The 21,791-nt window shown below is 42.0% G+C and overlaps 1 protein-coding gene across 3 annotated transcripts in view; it reads left to right on the top strand.

The window, feature by feature from the left end:
* The window catches only part of shisa7b (shisa family member 7), a 92,010-nt gene that overhangs the window by 46,715 nt on the left and 23,504 nt on the right, over positions 1-21,791 (top strand). For 2 of the 3 annotated variants that reach the window (XM_034160788.1, XM_034160789.1), the window contains exons 7-8: positions 10,640-10,708; positions 15,862-16,098. In XM_034160788.1, the coding sequence (XP_034016679.1) occupies positions 10,640-10,708; positions 15,862-16,098 (306 nt within the window). The remainder of the gene's footprint in view (positions 1-10,639; positions 10,709-15,861; positions 16,099-21,791) is intronic. The other variant, XM_034160790.1, reaches the window with a different exon arrangement.

The raw sequence follows: 21,791 nt of genomic DNA, 5'->3' as shown, positions 1-21,791 counted from the left end.
ATTCCCAGGTTGGCTCTGAAACAGGAGCCGCATAATGGACTAACAGTGACTTTGTTCACCAAAACCAATGAAGACTAACAGCAGTCTGGTTATTTGAGAGCATCAGCTTGCGTTTCAGACCACTTCAGGTAGATCATTTCCAGCTGCCTGAACGGGACTTTGACAGGCTGTTGTTTGCCGGCTGATGTCAATCTGTTCCATTGAGAAGCTCCAGATTCTCCAACACTGTTGTTTTTTGTCAAGGGCCTCCAAAATGAGCACAATTCAGCCACAAGTTGCAGTAACAATGCCAACTATGTAGGGATGTATAACTGTGGGAGAAGCACAAAGAAGAAAACAACAAAATGAAAATAGCAAAAAAAAAAAAAAAAAAAAAAAAATGCAAGTTTGTCCTGAATTATGCAACCCAGGCTGACATACATTCACCCCAGGGTGAATGTATGTGAGGGTGCTGCCATACAAGGCGCTCACTACACATCGGGAGCAATAGGGGATTAAAGGCCTTGCCCAAGGGCCCTTAGTGATTTTCCAGTCAGGCGGGGATTTGAACCCATGATCTTCTGGACTCAAGCCCAACACCTTAACCACTAGACCATCACCTCCCCTGGTGACAGTGACATTTCTGCTAAAGAATTTAGTAATATGTGAGATTTAAAAAAAAAAAAAAAAAAAAAAAAAAAAAAAAAAAAAAAAAAAAAATTCTGCCAACCAGACAGCACTAGTCTGCCCCCTGGTGGATAAATATTTATCGCTTTAGAAGGCCAAAAATATAGAATGAAGTGTGTTTAGTATTTAAATACTGAAATGTATAGAAATGTTTTGTAATATTTCACTTTTAAAATTAAACTTTCACCCCGGTTCTTTTTTGACAGTATTTACGAGGTCTATTAGAAAAGTATCCAACCTTATTTAAAAAAAAAAAACAAAAACATATGGATTTGAATCACGTGTGCTTGCGTGACCCAACCTTGAACCTTCATGCGCATGCGTGATTTTTTTTTTCACGCCTCTCGGTTGCGTCATTCGCCTGTGAGCAGGCTTTGAGTGAGGAGTGGTCCACCCCCCTCGGCTGATTTTCATTGTCACGGAAATGGCTGAGAGACTGCTGCTTTGCTTGATCAAATTTTTTTTAGAAACTGTGAGGCACATCCATGTGGACACCATTTGAGAAATTCAGGTGGTTTTTGGTGAAAATTTTATGTGCTTCAAAGACATTAAGGGATGTTACTGTCGCTTTAAGGACGGCCCACAGCAGCTGTGGGGTGCGCTGCGCTCCAGCTGCCATCGACAGGCTGAACGACCATTTCATTTCTAAACTGATCGCTCTGTGGATCCGTGACCATCATGTGCACTTTCTCTGGTTATCACAAGAGCTGGACATCACCCATTTTCCTGCAGATTTCACTTTTAACAAGAGATTTTGTCATGGAAAGCCGATGATGGATTCGCTGCTGGAGCGACACAAAACCACCTCCATGTTGGTCTCACAGGACGGCTTTGAGATGGCGTTCAGACAGCTGTCTGTGGTTTTTCAGTTGAGTGATTATCCAAGAAATTGTGGATGAGCCTGGACATGCCAGAACATGTTCTGTGACGCTTCATCACGGCGTTGCTTTGCGTGTCTCAATTTGCCGAAAAAGTGCTGATGTCCACGTCTTTTCACAATTCCTGTACTAGTCCAGACGACGTCCCGGATAAAACACAGCGTCCAGTTTGGAAATGAACGGCACATTCCACTGTTACAAGGAGTTTTTGTCATGGAAAGGAGCGGACGCTTTGCGCGTCACGACAGCAAGCGAGACAAAGAACACCTCCGTTTCGGAGACAAGCTGGGACATGCCTTTCAGTGCTTACCAGTCGAGTGAGTATCAGAGAAATTGTGGAGAGGTGGACATGTCCCAGCTTGTCCTTCTGGCACTCCGAAACGGAGGTGTTAGGAAAATGGGTGATGTCCAGCTCTTGTGATAACCAGAGAAAGTGCACACAATGGTCACGGATCCACAGAGCGATCCATTTAGAAATGAAATGGTCGTTCAGCCTGTCGATGGCAGCTGGAGCGCGGCGCGCCCCACAGCTGCTGTGGGCCGTCCTTAAAGCGACAGTAACATCCCTTAATGTCTTTGAAGCCCATAAAAGTTTCACCAAAAACCACCTGAATTTCTCGAATGGTGTCCACATGGATGTGCCTCAGTTTCTAAAAAAAATTTGATCAAGCAAAGCAGCAGTCTCTCACCCATTTCCCTGACAATGAAAATCCGCCGAGGGGGGTGGACCACTCCTCACTCAAAGCCTGCTCACAGGCGAATGACGCAACCGACAGGCGTGAAAAAAATCATGCATGCGCATGAAGGTTCAAGGTTGGCTCACGCAAGCACACATGATTCAAATCCATATGTTGTTTTTTTTTTTTTTTTAAATAAGGTTGGATACTTTTCTAATAGACCTCGTATTCTGCATTTACTTATTTCTATCAGAATTACTGTAAAATCAAATGTCCATTTTCAAATTATGGGTTATGACAGCGGCTGTAAAAGACACTTTGAAGTTTTCATTCATTTTTCCATGTTCAAAAAGCTTTTTTTTTCCCCCAGTAAGTGGACAGAAGCTGAGCATTGGCTGTCAGAATGGTTGTGAATGTCGTATTTCAGTCTAACGACGTCTTTTAGTTCTGCTTCGTCTCTCTGTTGTTCTGCCTCTGTCTCTCGCCTCACAAACTCCCCTTTCAGACTTTCCAGGATTTTGCCAAAGTGATATTTAAGAGCTTTTAGTGCTTTTATGTTGTTGGCAGGAAAAAAACTGCAGTCAAAAGAAGACTGTGCGCAGGCCAACGTTTTTGATTTCACGCAGTGATGCCGGTAACGCGTTACTCTAATCTGACCACTTTTTTTAGTAACGAGTAATCTAACGCGTTAATCTTTCCAAATCAGTAATCAGATTAAAGTTACTTCTCCATGTCACTGTGCGTTACTATTATTTTTCATTGTGGGTCGATAACAGCATTAAACTTGGTCCGTGGGCAGGAGGTCGGGGTTCGACTGAACTGTCCACTTTAAGCGAGCTGTGAGCTTTTAATCCGCGGTTTTTTGCAGCTGCTCGACTCGTCCTCACCTCTTAAAGCACGGTGATCAGCACACCTGCACTGAGCTTTACAAAGACATTTTTATACTTTTTTTCCTCCTTTATTTAGAATTCTGAGCTGAGCCGCTCTGTATCTGGTCGTTAAAAACAGCTGATCCTCCGCGACGCGTCAACAACTAACACTATTTTCCACTCAAATGCACCTAAACTCTCTTTCTGAGGACCACATGATGTGAAAACGCAATAAAACTTTCTTACCTGTAAATCTGGTCCTGTTTTCTGCATAAATAAATGTTATCCATTCTTTGTGCTCAAACGCCAAAGCAGGGGCGAATCCAGATGGAATGGGGGCGTGGGGCAAGGATGTGCCCCCTCCCCCACAACACCCCTAGATTAAAGGTGCAATTTTGAAGCCGTTTTTTACTACAACTAATATTGCTTAAAATAATAATAATTTCGACAAGTAAAATGTTTAGAGAGAATTTAAATGTTAGAAAAATGTTAGAATTTAATAGTTACCTTTTATAAACAATGTAGGCTCGAAATTGCAAGTTTTACTGTTACAGTGCTGTCAACAGTTAAATATGAGGTCAAGAAAGACGTCTTTATTTTACTTTTTATAAAACAAGTATTTATTTTCATTGAAGTCAAGAAAGGGTGACTATAAAGTGAGTTTTGGCAAAACAGGTATCATTGTCATGTTGAGGTGGCAGAGGGTTGTTGTCGGCAGCTGGGAAAAGTAACTAAAAAAGTAACTAGTAATCTAACTTAGTTACTTTTACAATTGAGTAATCAGTAAAGTAACTAAGTTACTTTTACAATTGAGTAATCAGTAAAGTAACTAAGTTACTTTTTCAAAGTAACTGTGGCAACACTGATTTCACGGATATTGTGAAAGGGTCCAAATACAGTTTAACTTTATGTGCAGTTTCAGTTAGAACCCAGAATATAATATGTTCGGTTCCTCTCGAGCTGAAGTGTTTCTGGGCTGAAACGATTAATATGAATATTCTGTGGTTGCGGTTCCACAATTGTGTTTTGCTCCTTTGCCTTTTTATGATTAAATAGAGCACCGCGCTCGTAGAGCACAAACCTCCAGCAACACTACGTTTCCAATTCCCCAAATTTTTACCTTGGAAAAAATTTTCAAGGTCAAAGTCCTGTTAAAAGTGGCTTTTCATAAGCTAAAATATAATACAAAATACAGATCAAAAGGACTTTTCAATGAAATATCTGCTAAAGCTGCAGTACGGATCAGATGCAGATCAAACTTAGTCTATTCATTTAGCGTGTCAGCGAGCGCCTCACTGTCATAGCGACTGAGGCACTTTTGATTTTCAAAATTAAATTCAAATGTCCACAAAACCCACAATGTGGATCTGAGCCGGTGTCGCTGACCAAACGGTCCCCCCTAAAAATTTGGCCGCCCTACCTTCACTGAGCATGCGTCATTTGGGACCACAGCAGCACGTCTGAGTCTGCCTGTCTACACCCAAAGCAGTCAAAGGGAATAACGTGATTATTAACCATCAGATAAAGTAAAACCTCTTAAATCATTCTGAAGACAGCTTTGGATGCTGTAGCTCCTCTGAAAAAGAGAGCTTTAAATCAGAAGTGTCTGACTCCATGGTATAACTCTCAAACTCGTAGCTTAAAGCAGATAAGTTGGAGAGGAAATGGCGTCTCACTAATTTAGAAGATCTTCACTTAGCCTGGAAAAAGAGTCTGTTGCTCTATAAAAAAAAGCCCTCCGTAAAGCTAGGACATCTTTCTACTCATCACTAATTGAAGAAAATAAGAACAACCCCAGGTTTCTTTTCAGCACTGTAGCCAGGCTGACAAAGAGTCAGAGCTCTATTGAGCTGAGTATTCCATTAACTTTAACTAGTAATGAGTTCATGACTTTCTTTGCTAACAAAATTTTAACTATTAGAGAAAAAATTACTCATAACCATCCCAAAGACGTATCGTTATCTTTGGCTGCTTTCAGTGATGCCGGTATTTGGTTAGACTCTTTCTCTCCGATTGTTCTGTCTGAGTTATTTTCATTAGTTACTTCATCCAAACCATCAACATGTTTATTAGACCCCATTCCTACCAGGCTGCTCAAGGAAGCCCTACCATTATTTAATGCTTCGATCTTAAATATGATCAATCTATCTTTGTTAGTTGGCTATGTACCACAGGCTTTTAAGGTGGCAGTAATTAAACCATTACTTAAAAAGCCATCACTTGACCCAGCTATCTTAGCTAATTATAGGCCAATCTCCAACCTTCCTTTTCTCTCAAAAATTCTTGAAAGGGTAGTTGTAAAACAGCTAACTGATCATCTGCAGAGGAATGGTCTATTTGAAGAGTTTCAGTCAGGTTTTAGAATTCATCATAGTACAGAAACAGCATTAGTGAAGGTTACAAATGATCTTCTTATGGCCTCGGACAGTGGACTCATCTCTGTGCTTGTTCTGTTAGACCTCAGTGCTGCTTTTGATACTGTTGACCATAAAATTTTATTACAGAGATTAGAGCATGCCATAGGTATTAAAGGCACTGCGCTGCGGTGGTTTGAATCATATTTGTCTAATAGATTACAATTTGTTCATGTAAATGGGGAATCTTCTTCACAGACTAAAGTTAATTATGGAGTTCCACAAGGTTCTGTGCTAGGACCAATTTTATTCACTTTATATATGCTTCCCTTAGGCAGTATTATTAGACGGTATTGCTTAAATTTTCATTGTTACGCAGATGATACCCAGCTTTATCTATCCATGAAGCCAGACGACACACACCAATTAGCTAAACTGCAGGATTGTCTTACAGACATAAAGACATGGATGACCTCTAATTTCCTGCTTTTAAACTCAGATAAAACTGAAGTTATTGTACTTGGCCCCACAAATCTTAGAAACATGGTGTCTAACCAGATCCTTACTGTGGATGGCATTACCCTGACCTCTAGTAATACTGTGAGAAATCTTGGAGTCATTTTTGATCAGGATATGTCATTCAAAGCGCATATTAAACAAATATGTAGGACTGCTTTTTTGCATTTACGCAATATCTCTAAAATCAGAAAGGTCTTGTCTCAGAGTGATGCTGAAAAACTAATTCATGCATTTATTTCCTCTAGGCTGGACTATTGTAATTCATTATTATCAGGTTGTCCTAAAAGTTCCCTAAAAAGCCTTCAGTTAATTCAAAATGCTGCAGCTAGAGTGCTGACGGGGACTAGAAGGAGAGAGCATATCTCACCCATATTGGCCTCTCTTCATTGGCTTCCTGTTAATTCTAGAATAGAATTTAAAATTCTTCTTCTTACTTATAAGGTTTTGAATAATCAGGTCCCATCTTATCTTAGGGAGCTCGTAGTACCATATCACCCCAATAGAGCGCTTCGCTCTCAGACTGCAGGCTTACTTGTAGTTCCTAGGGTTTGTAAGAGTAGAATGGGAGGCAGAGCCTTCAGCTTTCAGGCTCCTCTCCTGTGGAACCAGCTCCCAATTCAGATCAGGGAGACAGACACCCTCTCTACTTTTAAGATTAGGCTTAAAACTTTCCTTTTTGCTAAAGCTTATAGTTAGGGCTGGATCAGGTGACCCTGAACCATCCCTTAGTTATGCTGCTATAGACGTAGACTGCTGGGGGGTTCCCATGATGCACTGTTTCTTTCTCTTTTTGCTCTGTATGCACCACTCTGCATTTAATCATTAGTGATCGATCTCTGCTCCCCTCCACAGCATGTCTTTTTCCTGGTTCTCTCCCTCAGCCCCAACCAGTCCCAGCAGAAGACTGCCCCTCCCTGAGCCTGGTTCTGCTGGAGGTTTCTTCCTGTTAAAAGGGAGTTTTTCCTTCTCACTGTAGCCAAGTGCTTGCTCACAGGGGGTCGTTTTGACCGTTGGGGTTTTACATCATTATTGTATGGCCTTGCCTTACAATATAAAGCGCCTTGGGGCAACTGTTTGTTGTGATTTGGCGCTATATAAAAAAAAGATTGATTGATTGAAGTCAGGTTTAAGCAGAAACGAGGCGATAATCGGTGAGTCGCTACGGACGCTTTGAAATGCCAGAGGCGCAGTGAACGCAGCAGTAGGAGCTCATCTGGCTGCAGCGATCTGATCGCGTCCTCTGTCTTTTATGATGAAATAATGCAGAATTTATGTGGAAATGATTGTTGTACAAAAGCTTCGGATATCTGTTGCTGAGGTAGATGATGACTGGAGTGCAGTTTTAAGCAGAAATGTGATAATCGTTGAACCACGGCTGACGCACAGAAATGATGCATGCGCATCATCAGTGAAAGCGGGGCGGACCGATTTTTAGGGGAGACCGTTCGGTCGGTGACACGGGATCAAACTTTGTCAGGTGATAGAGTGCTAGTCTGCACCTCAGACTGATTAGGGCACGTTTGATTAAGATATAATGTAAAATATACATTAAATGTGGTTTTCAGTGTTCAGTTTAAATGGCCACAACATCTGGATCAGATCCGGATCCATCTTGGTCAGTCGATAAAGGATACCATCCTATATAATGCTTTCAAATATGAAAGAGATTTGATCTTTTTTGACAGTTATGAATTTTTTAAATATTTGTTCAATGTTAAAGATAGAGATTTTTCCTGACTTTGCCCTTTGACCTTGACCTTGAAAATTTAATCACGTCTTGTCTATCAGGATATGAATCTTCATTAAAAATTTCATAATGATATGACAAATTGTGGGCTCCAGGCTGTTCACAAACAAACAGACAAACAGGGACAATAACATAACAGAGTTGGCGGAGGTAATAATTGGGGAATAATCCTGTTGTGCCTGATGATTTGTGGACATTCATGCTGGTTATACGGTCGCAGATTGAGCTTTACCAGTGACGCATAAGCGGAGCTGGTAAAGAGGAGTTTTACGGCAACTCATTAGCAGAGCCGTAAAACATATATTTGTGACCGTCAGACAGATCAAATCAGCAAACACAACAGGGTTATTCCCATTATAATCCAATTCCATCGTCTGCATGGTTTATTTTTCTGTAGGCAATTCGGTTTATGGAGGCTTACCATCGAGCCGAGGCAGCGTCGCTCCAACAGCGGTCAGGGAGCGGAGTAATAAATCCATCAAATGTGAAACAGTAATTCTGTATCAGAATCCACATCAGTATTTTCATATGGCAGCTTAAATTCACCCATTTAGGTGATGCCGTCAGTACGCGACTTTCTCTCGCTCTCAGCTAACAGCGCTAACAGCTAGCAGGGCACAGCAAGTGTTCTGTCAAGTTGTACGTCTCGTTGCATAAATCAACAGTTACGCGTCCCAACAATGTTGCACGTGCGTGTGCCTGCGCAGTTCCGCAGGCACATTCCACAGGAATGACATCTCATCAGAACACCAGTCAGGGCACAGAGTAATACATCCAAATGTGAAACGGTCGAATATTTTGCCACCGTTACCCCGATAATATACGGTCTGAAATCTCACACACTTAAATGTAACTGGATTAGAATTCAGTTTGTAATGTGGGACTGTTGGAACGGCAATAAACTGGCGTCCTGTTCAGGGCTGTACCCCACCTCATGCCCCATGACTGCTGAAATAGGCTTCCTCCTGCTCCCCCCAATGACCCTTAATTGGAGTAAGGGGGTATAGAAAATGGATGGATGATTGTGTGACTGTAGCGCATTTAGTGCAGCGAGTTGTACATTAGATGAAGGTTTGATCCCCAGCAAACTCACTATCAGCATGTCCGTCCATCTGTCCATTTTCGATTATTAGCGTAATATCTCAAGAACCAGTTTACAGATTTAATTCATATTTAGCATATTTAAAGGTGTACTTGGGTGATCCTCCGACACTTTGTATTACTGATTTGTGGGGGGTATATTATCCCCTGACGACACTTATCTTGAGTTTGCATCAGTGATTAGCGAATTAAAAATCTAGAATCGGCAAAGTTTTAATATTTTCCTTAAATAATTAAAAAATTGTTACTGATTATTTTTCATTTGATTGACAGGCAATCGTTTCCTTCTTCAACAAATTCATTGATGTAGAAAAAATTTTTTTTAAAGAATATTTATTATAAAATGTTACTTAAGATAAAAAAGGCTACTTCCTGGCAGGTTTGCCTTCCTCCTCCCTGTCTCCCTGCTCTTCTCTCCTGTCGCTCTGTTCTTCCTTCCTGTCTCTGCACTTCCTTCATTCCTGTCTCTCTGCTCTTTCTTCCTGTCACTCTGTTCTTCCTTCCTGTCTCTCTGCTCCTTGTCCCTGTCTCTCTGCTCCTCTCTGTCACTCTGCTCTTCCTTCCTGTCTCCCTGCTCTTCTCTCCTGTCGCTCTGTTCTTCCTTCCTGTCTCTGCACTTCCTTCCTTCCTGTCTCTGCACTTCCTTCCTTCCTGTCTCTGCACTTCCTTCCTTCCTGTCTCTGCACTTCCTTCCTTCCTGTCTCTGCACTTCCTTCCTTCCTGTCTCTGCACTTCCTTCCTTCCTGTCTCTCTGCACTTCCTTCCTTCCTGTCTCTCTGCTCCTCCTTCCTTCCTGTCTCTCTGCTCCTCCTTCCTTCCTGTCTCTCTGCTCCTTCTCCCTGTCTCTCTGCTCCTTCTCCCTGTCTCTCTGCTCCTTCTCCCTGTCTCTCCGCTCCTTCTCCCTGTCTCTCCGCTCCTCTCTCCTGTCTCTCCGCTCCTCTCTCCTGTCTCTCCGCTCCTCTCTCCTGTCTCTCCGCTTGTCCTTCCTTCCTGTCTCTCTGCTCTTCCTCCCTTCCTGTCTCTCTGCTCCTTTTCCCTGTCTCTCTGCTATTCCTCCCTTTCTCTCTGTCTCTCTGCTATTCCTCCCTTTCTCTCTGTCTCTCTGCTATTCCTCCCTTTCTCTCTGTCTCTCTGCTTGTCCTTCCTCCCTGTCTCTCTGCTCGTCCTTCCTTCCGGTCGCTCTGTCCTTCCTCCCTGTCTCTTTGCTCCTCTCTCTTGTCGCTCTGTTCTTCCTCCGTCTCTCTGCTCCTTGTCCCTGTCTCTCTGCTCCTCTCTGTTGATCTGTTCTTCCTTCCTGTTGCTCTGCTCCTCCCCCCTGTCGCTCTGTTCTTCCTCCCTGTCTCTCTGCTCCTCTCTCTTGTCGCTCTGTTCTTCCTTCCTGTCGCTCTGTTCTTCCTTCCTGTCGCTCTGCTCCTTGTCCCTGTCTCTCTGCTCCTCTCTCTTGTCGCTCTGTTCTTCCTTCCTGTTGCTCTGCTCTTCCTCCCTGTCTCTCTGCTTGTCCTTCCTCCCTCTCTCTGTTCTTTCTCCCTCTCTCTGCTTGTCCTTCCTTCCTTTCTGTCTGCTCCTTTTTCCTGTCTCTCTGCTCGTCCTTCCTTCCTGTCTCTCTGCTCGTCCTTCCTTCCTGTCTCTCTGCTCGTCCTTCCTTCCTGTCTCTCTGCTCGTCCTTCCTTCCTGTCTCTCTGCTCGTCCTTCCTTCCTGTCTCTCTGCTCGTCTTTCCTTCCGGTTGCTCTGCTCCTCTCTCCTGTCCTCTCGAGCGCTGACTCGACACATGCCTCCGTGTCTCTCGAGTGGTTGTCCATCAGTTTGTTGGCTCTGCTCTCTCTGCAGCTGGGATCTTGCCCGCTCACTTTAACCAGCAGGGGTCTGCTTCCAGCCCCAAACATTCTGCCGCCATCGGTAAGCCTTGTGGTTAGCGGCGCAGCCACACAGACTGTCTGTGTCTTGTTATTGGTGTGACAGCTGTCCTGCACTCTTAACAGGTGTGACATTGTCAACACTGATTTGTGGCGACACGCCCCTTCCTTCCAACATGACGTGTGCTCATTATGACGCATCTTCTGTGCCAAATGTGTCACATGCTGTGTTGAAATGACACATCCTTGGTAAGAGTGTGAGCTAAACGTTGTGGCCTGCCCTCTGCTTACTGCCCCACCACCAAAAGCCTGCTTCCAAATGTGCCGCTTCTTCCTCTTCTTCCTTTTTTCTGGTCCTTCTGTGTAGCAGTGATGTGCTTTCCAACAGGTGCTGCACATTAATGGAAATTTTGGCTTAAGCGAGGTTACTGCACTTTCCCAAGTTTGTGCTCACAGGAATTCCACCACAAAAAGGCAATGCTGGCAAAAAACAGCGCAATTCCAGTCGTATCAGTGTAACTATGATGGCTGCACAGAAAACGTGAAGGTTACCGACCAAATAGAGTACGATGGTGATTTAGGCGTAGATGTATTCAAAAGCATTATGCCTGGAAGCTGTAACAATATTTCCACCTGGTGGACATTTACCATTAATGCAGGTACAACAGAATTTTGCCAAGAGCTCTAGTGTGTGTGTGTGTGTGTATATATATATATATATATATATATATATATATATATATATATATACTATAAGCAACAGGTTTATCATTGTGTCCCACAGGAGCCTGTAATCAAGGTTCTTGAAATGGAGCAGTATTTCCACCTGGTGGACATTTATCATTAATACAGGAACAATTTTCCCAAGAGGTGTAGTGTGTGTGTGTGTGTGTGTGTGTGTGTCTCAAGAGAGAGAGAAGGTTCCATCACAACACGAAAGTTGTCATGCTGCCAGTAGGCACATAAGGCTTTACAACACAAAATTAAACTAGGTGAACTGGTAATTCCAGATCCAACCAAACAAATCTCAGGATTCAATATGACAACATTTGAACATCAAATACACAAAAATAACTCAAAATCCAGGACAGGACTAAGCATGACAAGAAACAAGTGATGGCAGTTTGAATACTCAAGGTCAGGGGCCTCATGTACAAAGGCTGCATACGCACAAAAACGTGGCATACGTCCTTCTCCATGCTTTTCTTCAGATGTATCAAAAGTGAAATGACTGTGGAAATGTATGGTGCACCACGCAAAAATCATGACTAGCATATGCATGTTTCTCCAGCTATTGTTCCAGTGGCAACATGTAGAGGTGATGCTGGAAAACTGTGAATAGTGTGAAAACAAGAAGTCATCAGAGTGATGTACACACCAGAGACACATGTATGAACAATTAACACACCCACATGCTTGCAGAAAATGGCATTAACAATGGTTGAGCTAGCATTGTTAGTAGATCTTGCAAATGGCGCAGTCCGACATGAGCGTGTATTCAGGGAAAGCAAGGATTTACTTGCAAATGATGATAATTGGCTCATAAGCCAATTTTGATTACCAAGGCCACTGTTACTGGAGTTGCATGCAGAATGTGGCCGACTCATAGCGCAATATCGTGAAGAGGCAGGGGTTGTCTATGCCCACACAGGTGCTGACCATGCTGGGCTTCCTGGCACCAGGAGCATTCCAGCATGAGCTGGCTGATTGGTCAGGATTGTGCCAGTAAACCTTGAGCCCAGCCATGCCAGCTGTGCAGAACGCAATCATCAGTATGTCATCCAGGCACATCACATTCCAACATTAAAGTGCAATTTGCAGCGAGAGCAGGTTTCCCTAATGTAATTGGAGCTATTGAATGCACACATGTTGCTATAAATGGTAAATTGACTTATATAGTGCTTTTCCATCTGAATCAGTTGCTCAAAGCGCTTTACAATAATGCCTCACATTCACCCCGATGTCAGGGTGGTGCCATGCAAGGTGCTCACTACACACTGGGAGCAACTAGGAGAGTAAGGATCTTGCCCAAGGGCCCTTGGTGATTTTCCAGTCAGGCTGGGATTTGAACCAAGTATCCTCTGGTCTCAAGACCAACGCTTAACCACTAGGCCATCACCTCCCCTATAAAGGTGCCATCACATGATGAATTTGTTTTTGTTAATAAGAAACATTTTCATTCCAACAATGTTCAGATCATATGTGATGCACAAATGCATTGGGTTGGGTTGGGAACAGGCAGGCTGGCACTGTGCGCAATGGGTGGCTGCTTGGTGAGTACATAATTTATTCGTGTAATTGTTCCGGGCACATTAGGGCATGTGCTCATTCAAATATGATTTTTGTTATTATTATTAATATTGTTTTTCTTGATGGTGAAACTAGAGCTGCAGAGCTTCTTGTCTCCCTGTGTTCAGTAATTGTCAATAAACGTGTTTGTAAAGTTGTTAATGTCACACGCTATCGGCCACGGCGCACCTCCTTTTTTAACTTCAATGTGTGTGCTGCTCTGAGCCCACAGCATTTACAGCCTCACACACACACGCTCCCACTAACCTTTTTCCATTTCATGTTTATTCCATTTGACAGGGTACCACATAAACTATCCCTGCATGTCTCCACTTCATTTCCATCATCTGTAGCTCACACTTGGTATAATTTCTTTTCTGTGTTCATGTTGATTGAACTGACGGAGAGGGGAATTCCAGCTCCCAGAGCCTATTTACATGAAGTTGCATATTTAAATAGGGGCATGGAAAGGGAGGAGTTTGGTATGTGTGCATGTGCGGTCAATTCCACATTGATTGGGCTGTACAAACGGAACATGCTTGGATCCATGCGTATGCACACTTTGATACATCTGGATATTTTTGTGTGTGTCATGTTTCAGTAGGAAATTCACACAAGTCTTTGTACACGAGACCCCAGGTCTTTCTGATTCAGTTCAAAACAGATTCACAGGGTGCAAAGTAGCTGAATGTCAAAACTGAATGGGACTAAAACCACAGACAGAAGGTTCCCCCTGAGCTGTTTTTTTTTTCAATTCTTTTCTAAAATATTTGCTTGTGGTACAAGATTAGTGATAACAATTAGTTGAAGGATTCATTCTGTGATACTTTATTCCTGCCATCAACAAGAGTTTGGTCCCATGTTATTCAAAGCTTATTGGTGGAACTATTGGATGTAATAAGAGGAAGAACCTAGTAAATTTTTTGAAGTTGAAGGCAGTTTTTATCCTAAACTTCAGAGGGGTGTTTGCTTTGTGTATGCAATTTTTTATAATTGCGTAAATGTGATTACTGGAGTGATCTGTAGGGTTTTGGATTCATTCACACTGAAGTGTTTTTTTTATATTGTGTAGTGCAGAATGCCAACATTTAGAGCACTTTACCGGGTAATTCCTCCTTGGTTTCAGCCTTGCTCTTCTTCTGTTAGATAATGTTAACAGCCTCTTGGGAGGTCATAAAAACAGAAAAAGCAGGCTCTGTGATTAACACTTCAAATCTGAGTCAGACTCGGTGCACACATTTGCCATTTTCCAGCCTCTGTCAGCCATCGTAGCGCATTCAGTCTGACCTCCAAGTTCATTATGAGCTCAGCGCTCGCATTGCTTTTTCCTACCATGTGCTGCACACGCCAATGGGGTGTGTGTGTGTGTGTGTTCCCCGAGTGACGTTTAACAAGAGACTTTATTGGCCTAATATTGTCCATTAGTGTCAGCCATCACTGACCGGTATACGACCAGCGGTAATCGTAACAAGATCTCAGCCTGTAATTATTCCCGCACAAATGCCGTCTGTCTCAAAGACCAGACGCACCACATAATGGGCCATTTTCCACACACTTATTGCTGCTTTATAGTGTAGCATTGTTGTGTTTTTGTCATTTTGAAGTTAATAAAGTTTCTACTCATCCCTCTTCATAAATGTAACGTCTCGGGTCCGAGCCACCAATGTGCAGCATGCGCTTGTCAACTTCAAATGTACATTTTGAATGTGCAGTTGTTGTTGTCCCTGTTTAAGTGTACAGAACCTGCACATTTGGTGACTGGCGGGTGCATCGACGTGAGGATGTTGCAGCTGTGCGTTGCTTGGAGTATATAAATGTACTTATTTGAAGTAAATACGAGCAAACGGTATGTGTTGCAGAGTGAACGCTCACTGCTAAAATTTGAATGTTTTATGTGTGTTTATTGATGTGCTGCTTTTGCACTTTGCATATATGTGAATGTGCAGCAGGCGCTCCTGTACACTCTACATTTTCTATGTAGTTATAATGTGGCTCATATATTTGGACATGAACAAAGAGCTTCTTTATTTTAGCCCTGTGTCGCATCATATTAACACTCACAGGAAATAAACCGGATCTTGAAGATTTGAGGGTATTTACATTCATTTTAGAAGACTGTAGTTTGAATGACAGCAGTTTTTGTGTATTGTGACCCATTTGTAAGGGTCCAAAAGTAAATGGACAGTTGTGTGTTTTGCTTTTGATTGCTGAATTATAAGTGTAATAATAATTAGTCCACTTGTTTTTTGACAGACGGCTAAATTGAGAAGAAGGCTGCCCGTGTCCAAATATTTATGGACTTCACCGTGTGGCTGTTTGTGTTGGAGCGTCCGACGTGCACAGATAAACGCTGCAGCGTCGTATTTATAGTTCGTCACCATGGAGACGTTTACAAATCAGCCCTTTGTTCTGGCTCCTTCTTTACCTCCTCTTTCTCTCCTTTTTCATCTTCTACCTTTTTATCTTCTCTCATCCTTGCTTTACATATGCTGCTTCTACTCCTCTTTTCTCCTCCCTTTTTTCCTCTCATTTTTATTTTTCTTGCCTTTCACTCCTTCCCATGTTTTTTTTTTTTTTTTTTTTTTTGTATTTTGTTTTGACTTCTTTTCATCTCATGCATCTTTTCATTATCCCCCACTTTTCTAACATTCTGGGTTTGTTTTTTTTCCTTATCTTATATCTGCCTCGCCTCTTTCTCCTGCTTTATCTCTTTTTTTCTTCTCCCACTCCCCTTTTATCATTTTCCATTTGCTGTCTTTCTCAATTCTGTTTCTCTGTTCTCTTCATCTTTTTTATTCTCCCATTTGCACCTCACTCTCTCTTCACCTCTGCTTTGTACCTCATTCCCCTCCTCCCTCTTTCCTCCTCTTTCATTTTGCACCTCTCTCTCTCTCTCGCTCTCTCCAGAGCGTGGGCCCCGTATGAACAACACTTCCCAGCTATCCTCCGGGGGCTCCCTCCTGTCGGGCAGCGGTAAGGGCCCTGGCATGGGCGGTGCCAGCGGCGGGATCATGGGGGGCATCAGACACAACAGCGGCCATCCTTCCTTCTCGCACTCTTTCCACAACCTGGCTCAGCTGCCGCCATCTTACGAGGTCGCCATGAAACCGGAGATCAACCGCTACAGCTCCCTGAAGAGGCTGGGTGAGCCCAAGGGAAGGGTGCAAAGAAAGTGGGACTAAACGAGAAACAAAATCAGACGTAAACACTTGAGGAGTAGTCAAAGGGAGGGATTTGACAGCAGGTTTTGCAACGATCAGTTAAACCCCCTTTACACATGGACGGGGTTCGTCCAGCGGTCCTTGTGCGTTCATGAAATCGCGTGAAACGCCACATGATGCCAAAGAGGCACTCAGTTGCCGCCAGGACCTTACAAGGTCCAGTCATTATCCACTCACAAACCGCCATGATCGCAAATGTTGCAGTGAAGGGTGAAGCTACACCTGATACCTGCAGAAGAGTCGCCAAGCCCGGTGTCGCCACTCACCCCTAAAGATCGGTACACCCTGCCTTCACTGCGCATGCGTCATTAGCTGCCGTTCACAGATTATCTGCTTTTTCTGCTTCAGACTGCCCTCCAGTCATCATCTATCTCAGCGACAGATATCTGAAGCTTTTCTACAACAACGAGTTACACATAAATTCAGCATTATTTCATAATAAAAGACTGAGGGAGCGATCAGAGTGCCGTGGCTACATGAGCTGCTAGCTGATGCGTTCACTGCACGTCTGTCATTTCAAAGCGTCAGAGTATCACCTCATTTCTGCTTAAAACCGCATTATTTCTGCTTAAAACTAACTTTAGAATGATTTAAGAGGTTTTACCTTATCATCTGATGGTTAATAATCCCATGAATCCATTTGATCACTTTGGGAGAAGAGACTGTCTTAGAGGAGCGGCTGAGCTCCGAAATGATGCATGCGCAGTGGAGTCAGGGCAGACCAATTTTTAGGGGTGAACCGTTCGGTCTGTGACACCGGAAGATGCACAAATACCACACAGGCCACACAAAAACACCTTAAAGCCCACCACATGACAACCCAATGGCTGTGGCATTTTTTTTTTTTTTTTTTTTTTTCCTGCAGCAACAGCAGATCGTCCTGATGGTTCATTCTGGGCTTTTGAAAGCTCTGGTATCAATTCAGCACAAGTAGAATATGCAGCTCGACTATCCCTGAAAGAGTGTGTCACGTCAGACACATCAGACGAGTAATCTGTGCCTGATTATTGTTATGATGGCAACCTGTAGCACTAACTAACTAAAAAGCTGTCTCCATTGAAGACAAAATGAGCTAAATATTAAATTAATCCTTTTTCCATGTTTCTGTCTGTCCACATTCAGTTTAGATTATGCGTGTGTGTGCATTCCCCCCACTGCCGTACACCTGTCAGAAACACCTTGCGTGGAAAGTTTTAATATGTAAGTTGGTACATTAAATCCATTGTGGACACACAACAGTTTTGTCCTTTTCTTCCATGAACTGTTTAATCCAGAGTTTGACTCACAGAACACTGTGCGCAGAAGACAAAAAAGTGGGTTTTCTCAACGCGCACCCACACAAGATAAATTCAAACTGACAAGCGTGAAAAATTAACCATTTAATATTCAGCTCGTGTTGTTCTCTCTCTCTCTCTCTGTGTGTGTGCACGAACAGTGAGGAAATCTGACAGCAAACCGTTCAAAATCCAGCATATATGTCTAAAAAGCAGCAGGTCTCTGTGGAAATGCGACGCCATCTGTAGCGCCCAAACTCCACGTGAGACACCAACACCGCACAGGGGCCGCTGCTACACAGAAGGGTGTTTTCTTGTCACCGCTGCGGATCAGGCACATTTTAAACCGCACGACAGACTCACAGTTGACGCAGTCCTGTGTAAAGGGGGCATTAATGAGCTAGAATTGCTTGAGGAATTTGTGCAGATGTTTCTTGTTGACAGTGACCTTCATGTTTTTGCAACCAGAGTCATATTAAAGGAGTCTCACCTGTTCACCTTTGATAGTGTAGTGGATAGGCAAAATGATTCAGTGGTGTAGTCTACATTTTTGAAGTGGGTAGACTGTGTTTTTTGCCCGTCATCAACCTCGTGCATTGCACCCCGGTTATTAACATTTTTAACACCATAACAAATAGATCTATACTTTCCATCTGATCATTTATATTCTATATTTGCCACTATAAATGTGAGAAATGTCAGAATGTAAGTAAATAATTTGCACCAATTGCAAAATACAGTATACAACAGTAAATCTAAAAGTGATTAAAAAATACAAAGATCAAATACATTTATTTTTCGGCATCTGAAAACCTAATTTAACAAAGAAATCAATCAACTTTTTTCTATACAAGAAAAAAGTTGATTGATTGAATCAGGTCATAAACCAGGAATAAACAATGTTTAAATCCAGCCAAAAGTATCATATGCAAGCTACTGTGTATTGTTTAACAGTAAATAAGACAACTTTAAGTCACAGTCACTCAAAAAAAAAAGTGACTGACTCCTTGTTATTAAGAAAGAAAAGTTCTCCTAACAATAATAAGGAGCAGATTATTGCCTCCCAACTAAGTATATTGCAAGAGTTCACTTTTCCTCCCTCTATTTAGTATCGGATATGAGCCTGTACTGTCAAATTCAGCAGCTGCAAGATTCACCCTTCATATAATCCGCATGGCCCCACGTTGTTTGTGGACAGTTTAGATGCATAAACAAAAACAAAACAGAACACACAGGTCTACATGAGCATGCACTGGCTGCAGAGCCTCACGCCTCCTACCACAATCTCTGTTGAAATTGACAGTCCATCATCAGGTCCAGACGGGGGACTGGAACCTGTAGGCTTTGTGGTCCATAAGGAAACCTACCCAGTATAAACAAGCTAGTATTAGTATACGTTAAGTTCCATTAAAACAGCAGCTAGGCTGAAGGACAGAAGCTAGCTCCCAGAAAATTCCCATACAATGAAAATATGGTAGATGCTTTACTTTGCAGAAACCTTTTCAACCCATGATAAAAACATTGTAGGCCAAATCCGTGGCACAAAAGTACAGTATGAAGACAACCAACTAACTAACTAAGACAACCATGCAACTACTGAGAGTATGTCACTTACCAATTCCAGTCATTTTAAAACTACACTATCCAACAGCCAACGGGACTCAAGCTCAAGAGACATCTGTAGATTACCGGCAAAACTCTATTATTTTTTTAAAAAGCTGTTTCATTTTGTATTTTAACAATAAATGAACGGATCATTAAAAATGTCCACAAATCAGTCAAAAGACATTTGCACAAGTAGAAGCTCTCCACTTATTGTGCTCAAATTCATATTTTAGAAATGACTCTGTCCTGATAACATTAAAGGCAGTTACATATTTTGTCAAAATTACAAGTTGAAATGAGCATTAAAAAAAAAATTCATCAAGAGGTTTATGTCACAGAAGTCCTACTTTACAATCACACTGCAGTCACTGTTAAATTATTTCCTGTTGCATTTATAATAAACATTTCTATTTATTTACAGTGTCTGTTTTTCTGGTTGAAATGAGATATAAATAATCTACCAGACTTAAAAAAAAAAAAAAAAAAAAAAAAAAAAAAAAATTACCATGTTATTTTGTCTAAAAATAAATGTCCAAGGTTCCTTATGTTAAACAAGAAATTATCTAATCTGAAATAACGTGGTTTTAATTTACAGATGAAAGGTTTCTAAAGAACCATTTATTGATCTATTTAGCTATTTTAATTCAAGTGTTTTAAACTTTTTAACAGTAATCAGAAATTCTGAGGTAACAAACAACAACAAAAAACATTTCCAAGGATTTTTCTTCATAAAACTGCTCCATAAATGAGCAGTCCTGTGACACGTTTGTTTTGTACAGATCAGTGGTTTATTTCTACACCGATCCATTTTGTACAGATCAGTGGTTTCTGTTTCTGCCACTAGTCTTCCGTGTTTTGGCCCGACACGTCGTTCCTATTGGACAACGCAAAGGTACGTCACGGCTCAGAAAGTTGGATTGGCTTGAACTTTGTCTACGTCAGCCTGCCGACAAGCGGCAATGCGCGCTCCCATCAGCATCTAAAAAGCAACGCGTCTCATTGAAAATAATGCTTTTTAGACCGTTTTTTGACACGTCTGACGTATTCAGTGTGAAAGGTCCATTAGCTTAGTGAACAAATAAGAAACTAGCTGTCGTAGGCTAGCCCACTTACCAGAAATGCAGACAGCGCCAGGTTTATCTCCTCCACTCAGGGTGCAAACTTCATCAATCGGCCCTGAAGCAGCAGGTGGACGTTTTGGGAAAAAGAAAAAATCTAAAACCAAGGCCTGTTTTCTTTTCATTTTGTCGGGTAATAATCACCATCGATATTTCCAGCATTCTTCTTGTTTGTGTGCGGCTTTCGCGCTGATTAGCTGGTAGCCCCGCCCCATCTCTCTATGAGCCAATTAAAACTCTTATCTAGCAGAGCGAGCGGGTGGGACATACGGTGCACTCTGCAGTGATGGATGCCTGATGGCTGTCTTTTAAAGGGAGAAAATAAAATTACAGTCAATAAGGGCTTATTTTATTTACACCGTCACATTCCCCGGGGCAATTTGAAGTGGGTAGATGGAAATTCCCGGTCATTTTAGGTGAGTAGACGGCATCTACCTGCATTCCACGTAGACTACACCACTGAAATGATTGTACATTTTGTGACTAAAGCATGAAATTTGGCACACATTCTAAATTAACTAATTCTTATTTTCAGATGTGGAGGTATCCTGGAGCTGACCTCTTATGACCTACAGGGGTCAATGAAGAATTACACAGGAGTCAAAATTTAAAAATGTTCCAATCACACTGAAAGGTATACAGTGCTATTTGTCTGATCATAACAATTCCGAAAGGTATAGTTTATCCTTGACTAAATGTTGTGCAGTTACAGGGGAAAAATAGCAAAAACAATGACAAAGGTCAGTTTCAGTTTGTACAGGGGTCAAAAGTTAAAGTTGCATTAATTTTGGCAATAAAGTGATGCAAATTATTGGTTGAGCTAATAGGATTAATAAATGGAATAGTTTTGTCTGTGTTGAATGTTTGGTCTCCACAGTAAAGGTCAAACAAGGTTGATGTCCATTGGATTCTATGGCATGTGACATATGTTACCTCCAGTGGTGGGCACAGTTCAGCTAATCCGATAGCAGATAATTATCGAAGCTGATGTTTTTGCTATTGGATTAGCTTTTCAGATAAGTTTTAAAACCATCATCGAACCAATTATCTTCCGATAAATTTAGTTCCGATAACTTTCAGTCGCTAATATTTTTTTGCTGGTAAAGTTTAATGGTCAAAAACGTTTGTAAACCCTAAAATCAAACATTTTAGTCCATTTTGTTGTATGTAGCAGACTGGCTGCCTGTCGCTTGCTGATGACATCATCATTAAGCGCAAAACGTGATTGGCCGGTTGATGCAGGGAGCATTGTGGGTAGTGTAGTTCATGTTCACTTTGGACGTTACAGTGACTCGTCCACTTGACACAAAAACAGAACAGACAGTTTTAACCTTATTTCATTTTATTTCTTTGTGGCTGTAATTTAATCGCCAAGACTTGGTGGGGGGGGAGGAGCTCTCATGGTGCAGCTGTGTGTACAGAAGGAGGGACTTTTCTTCACGTTTAGACACTGTTTTGGATTTTTTAAAAAGGACGCTTTATGTGGATTATTTATTCAGATGAATCCCACAGAAACTAATAGGTAAGAATTTATATTTACTACATGTATTTTACTCTGCCAGTCAATGCATTAATGGATATATTTCGGTTGTTTAAGCCACAGGGTTCAAAGCGTGTGA

This window comes from Thalassophryne amazonica, chromosome 20 (genome assembly GCF_902500255.1).
Source record: "Thalassophryne amazonica chromosome 20, fThaAma1.1, whole genome shotgun sequence".
NCBI lineage: Eukaryota > Metazoa > Chordata > Actinopteri > Batrachoidiformes > Batrachoididae > Thalassophryne > Thalassophryne amazonica.
Note: the sequence above shows the minus strand (reverse complement) of the source record. Positions and strands in the feature narration are given on the sequence as shown.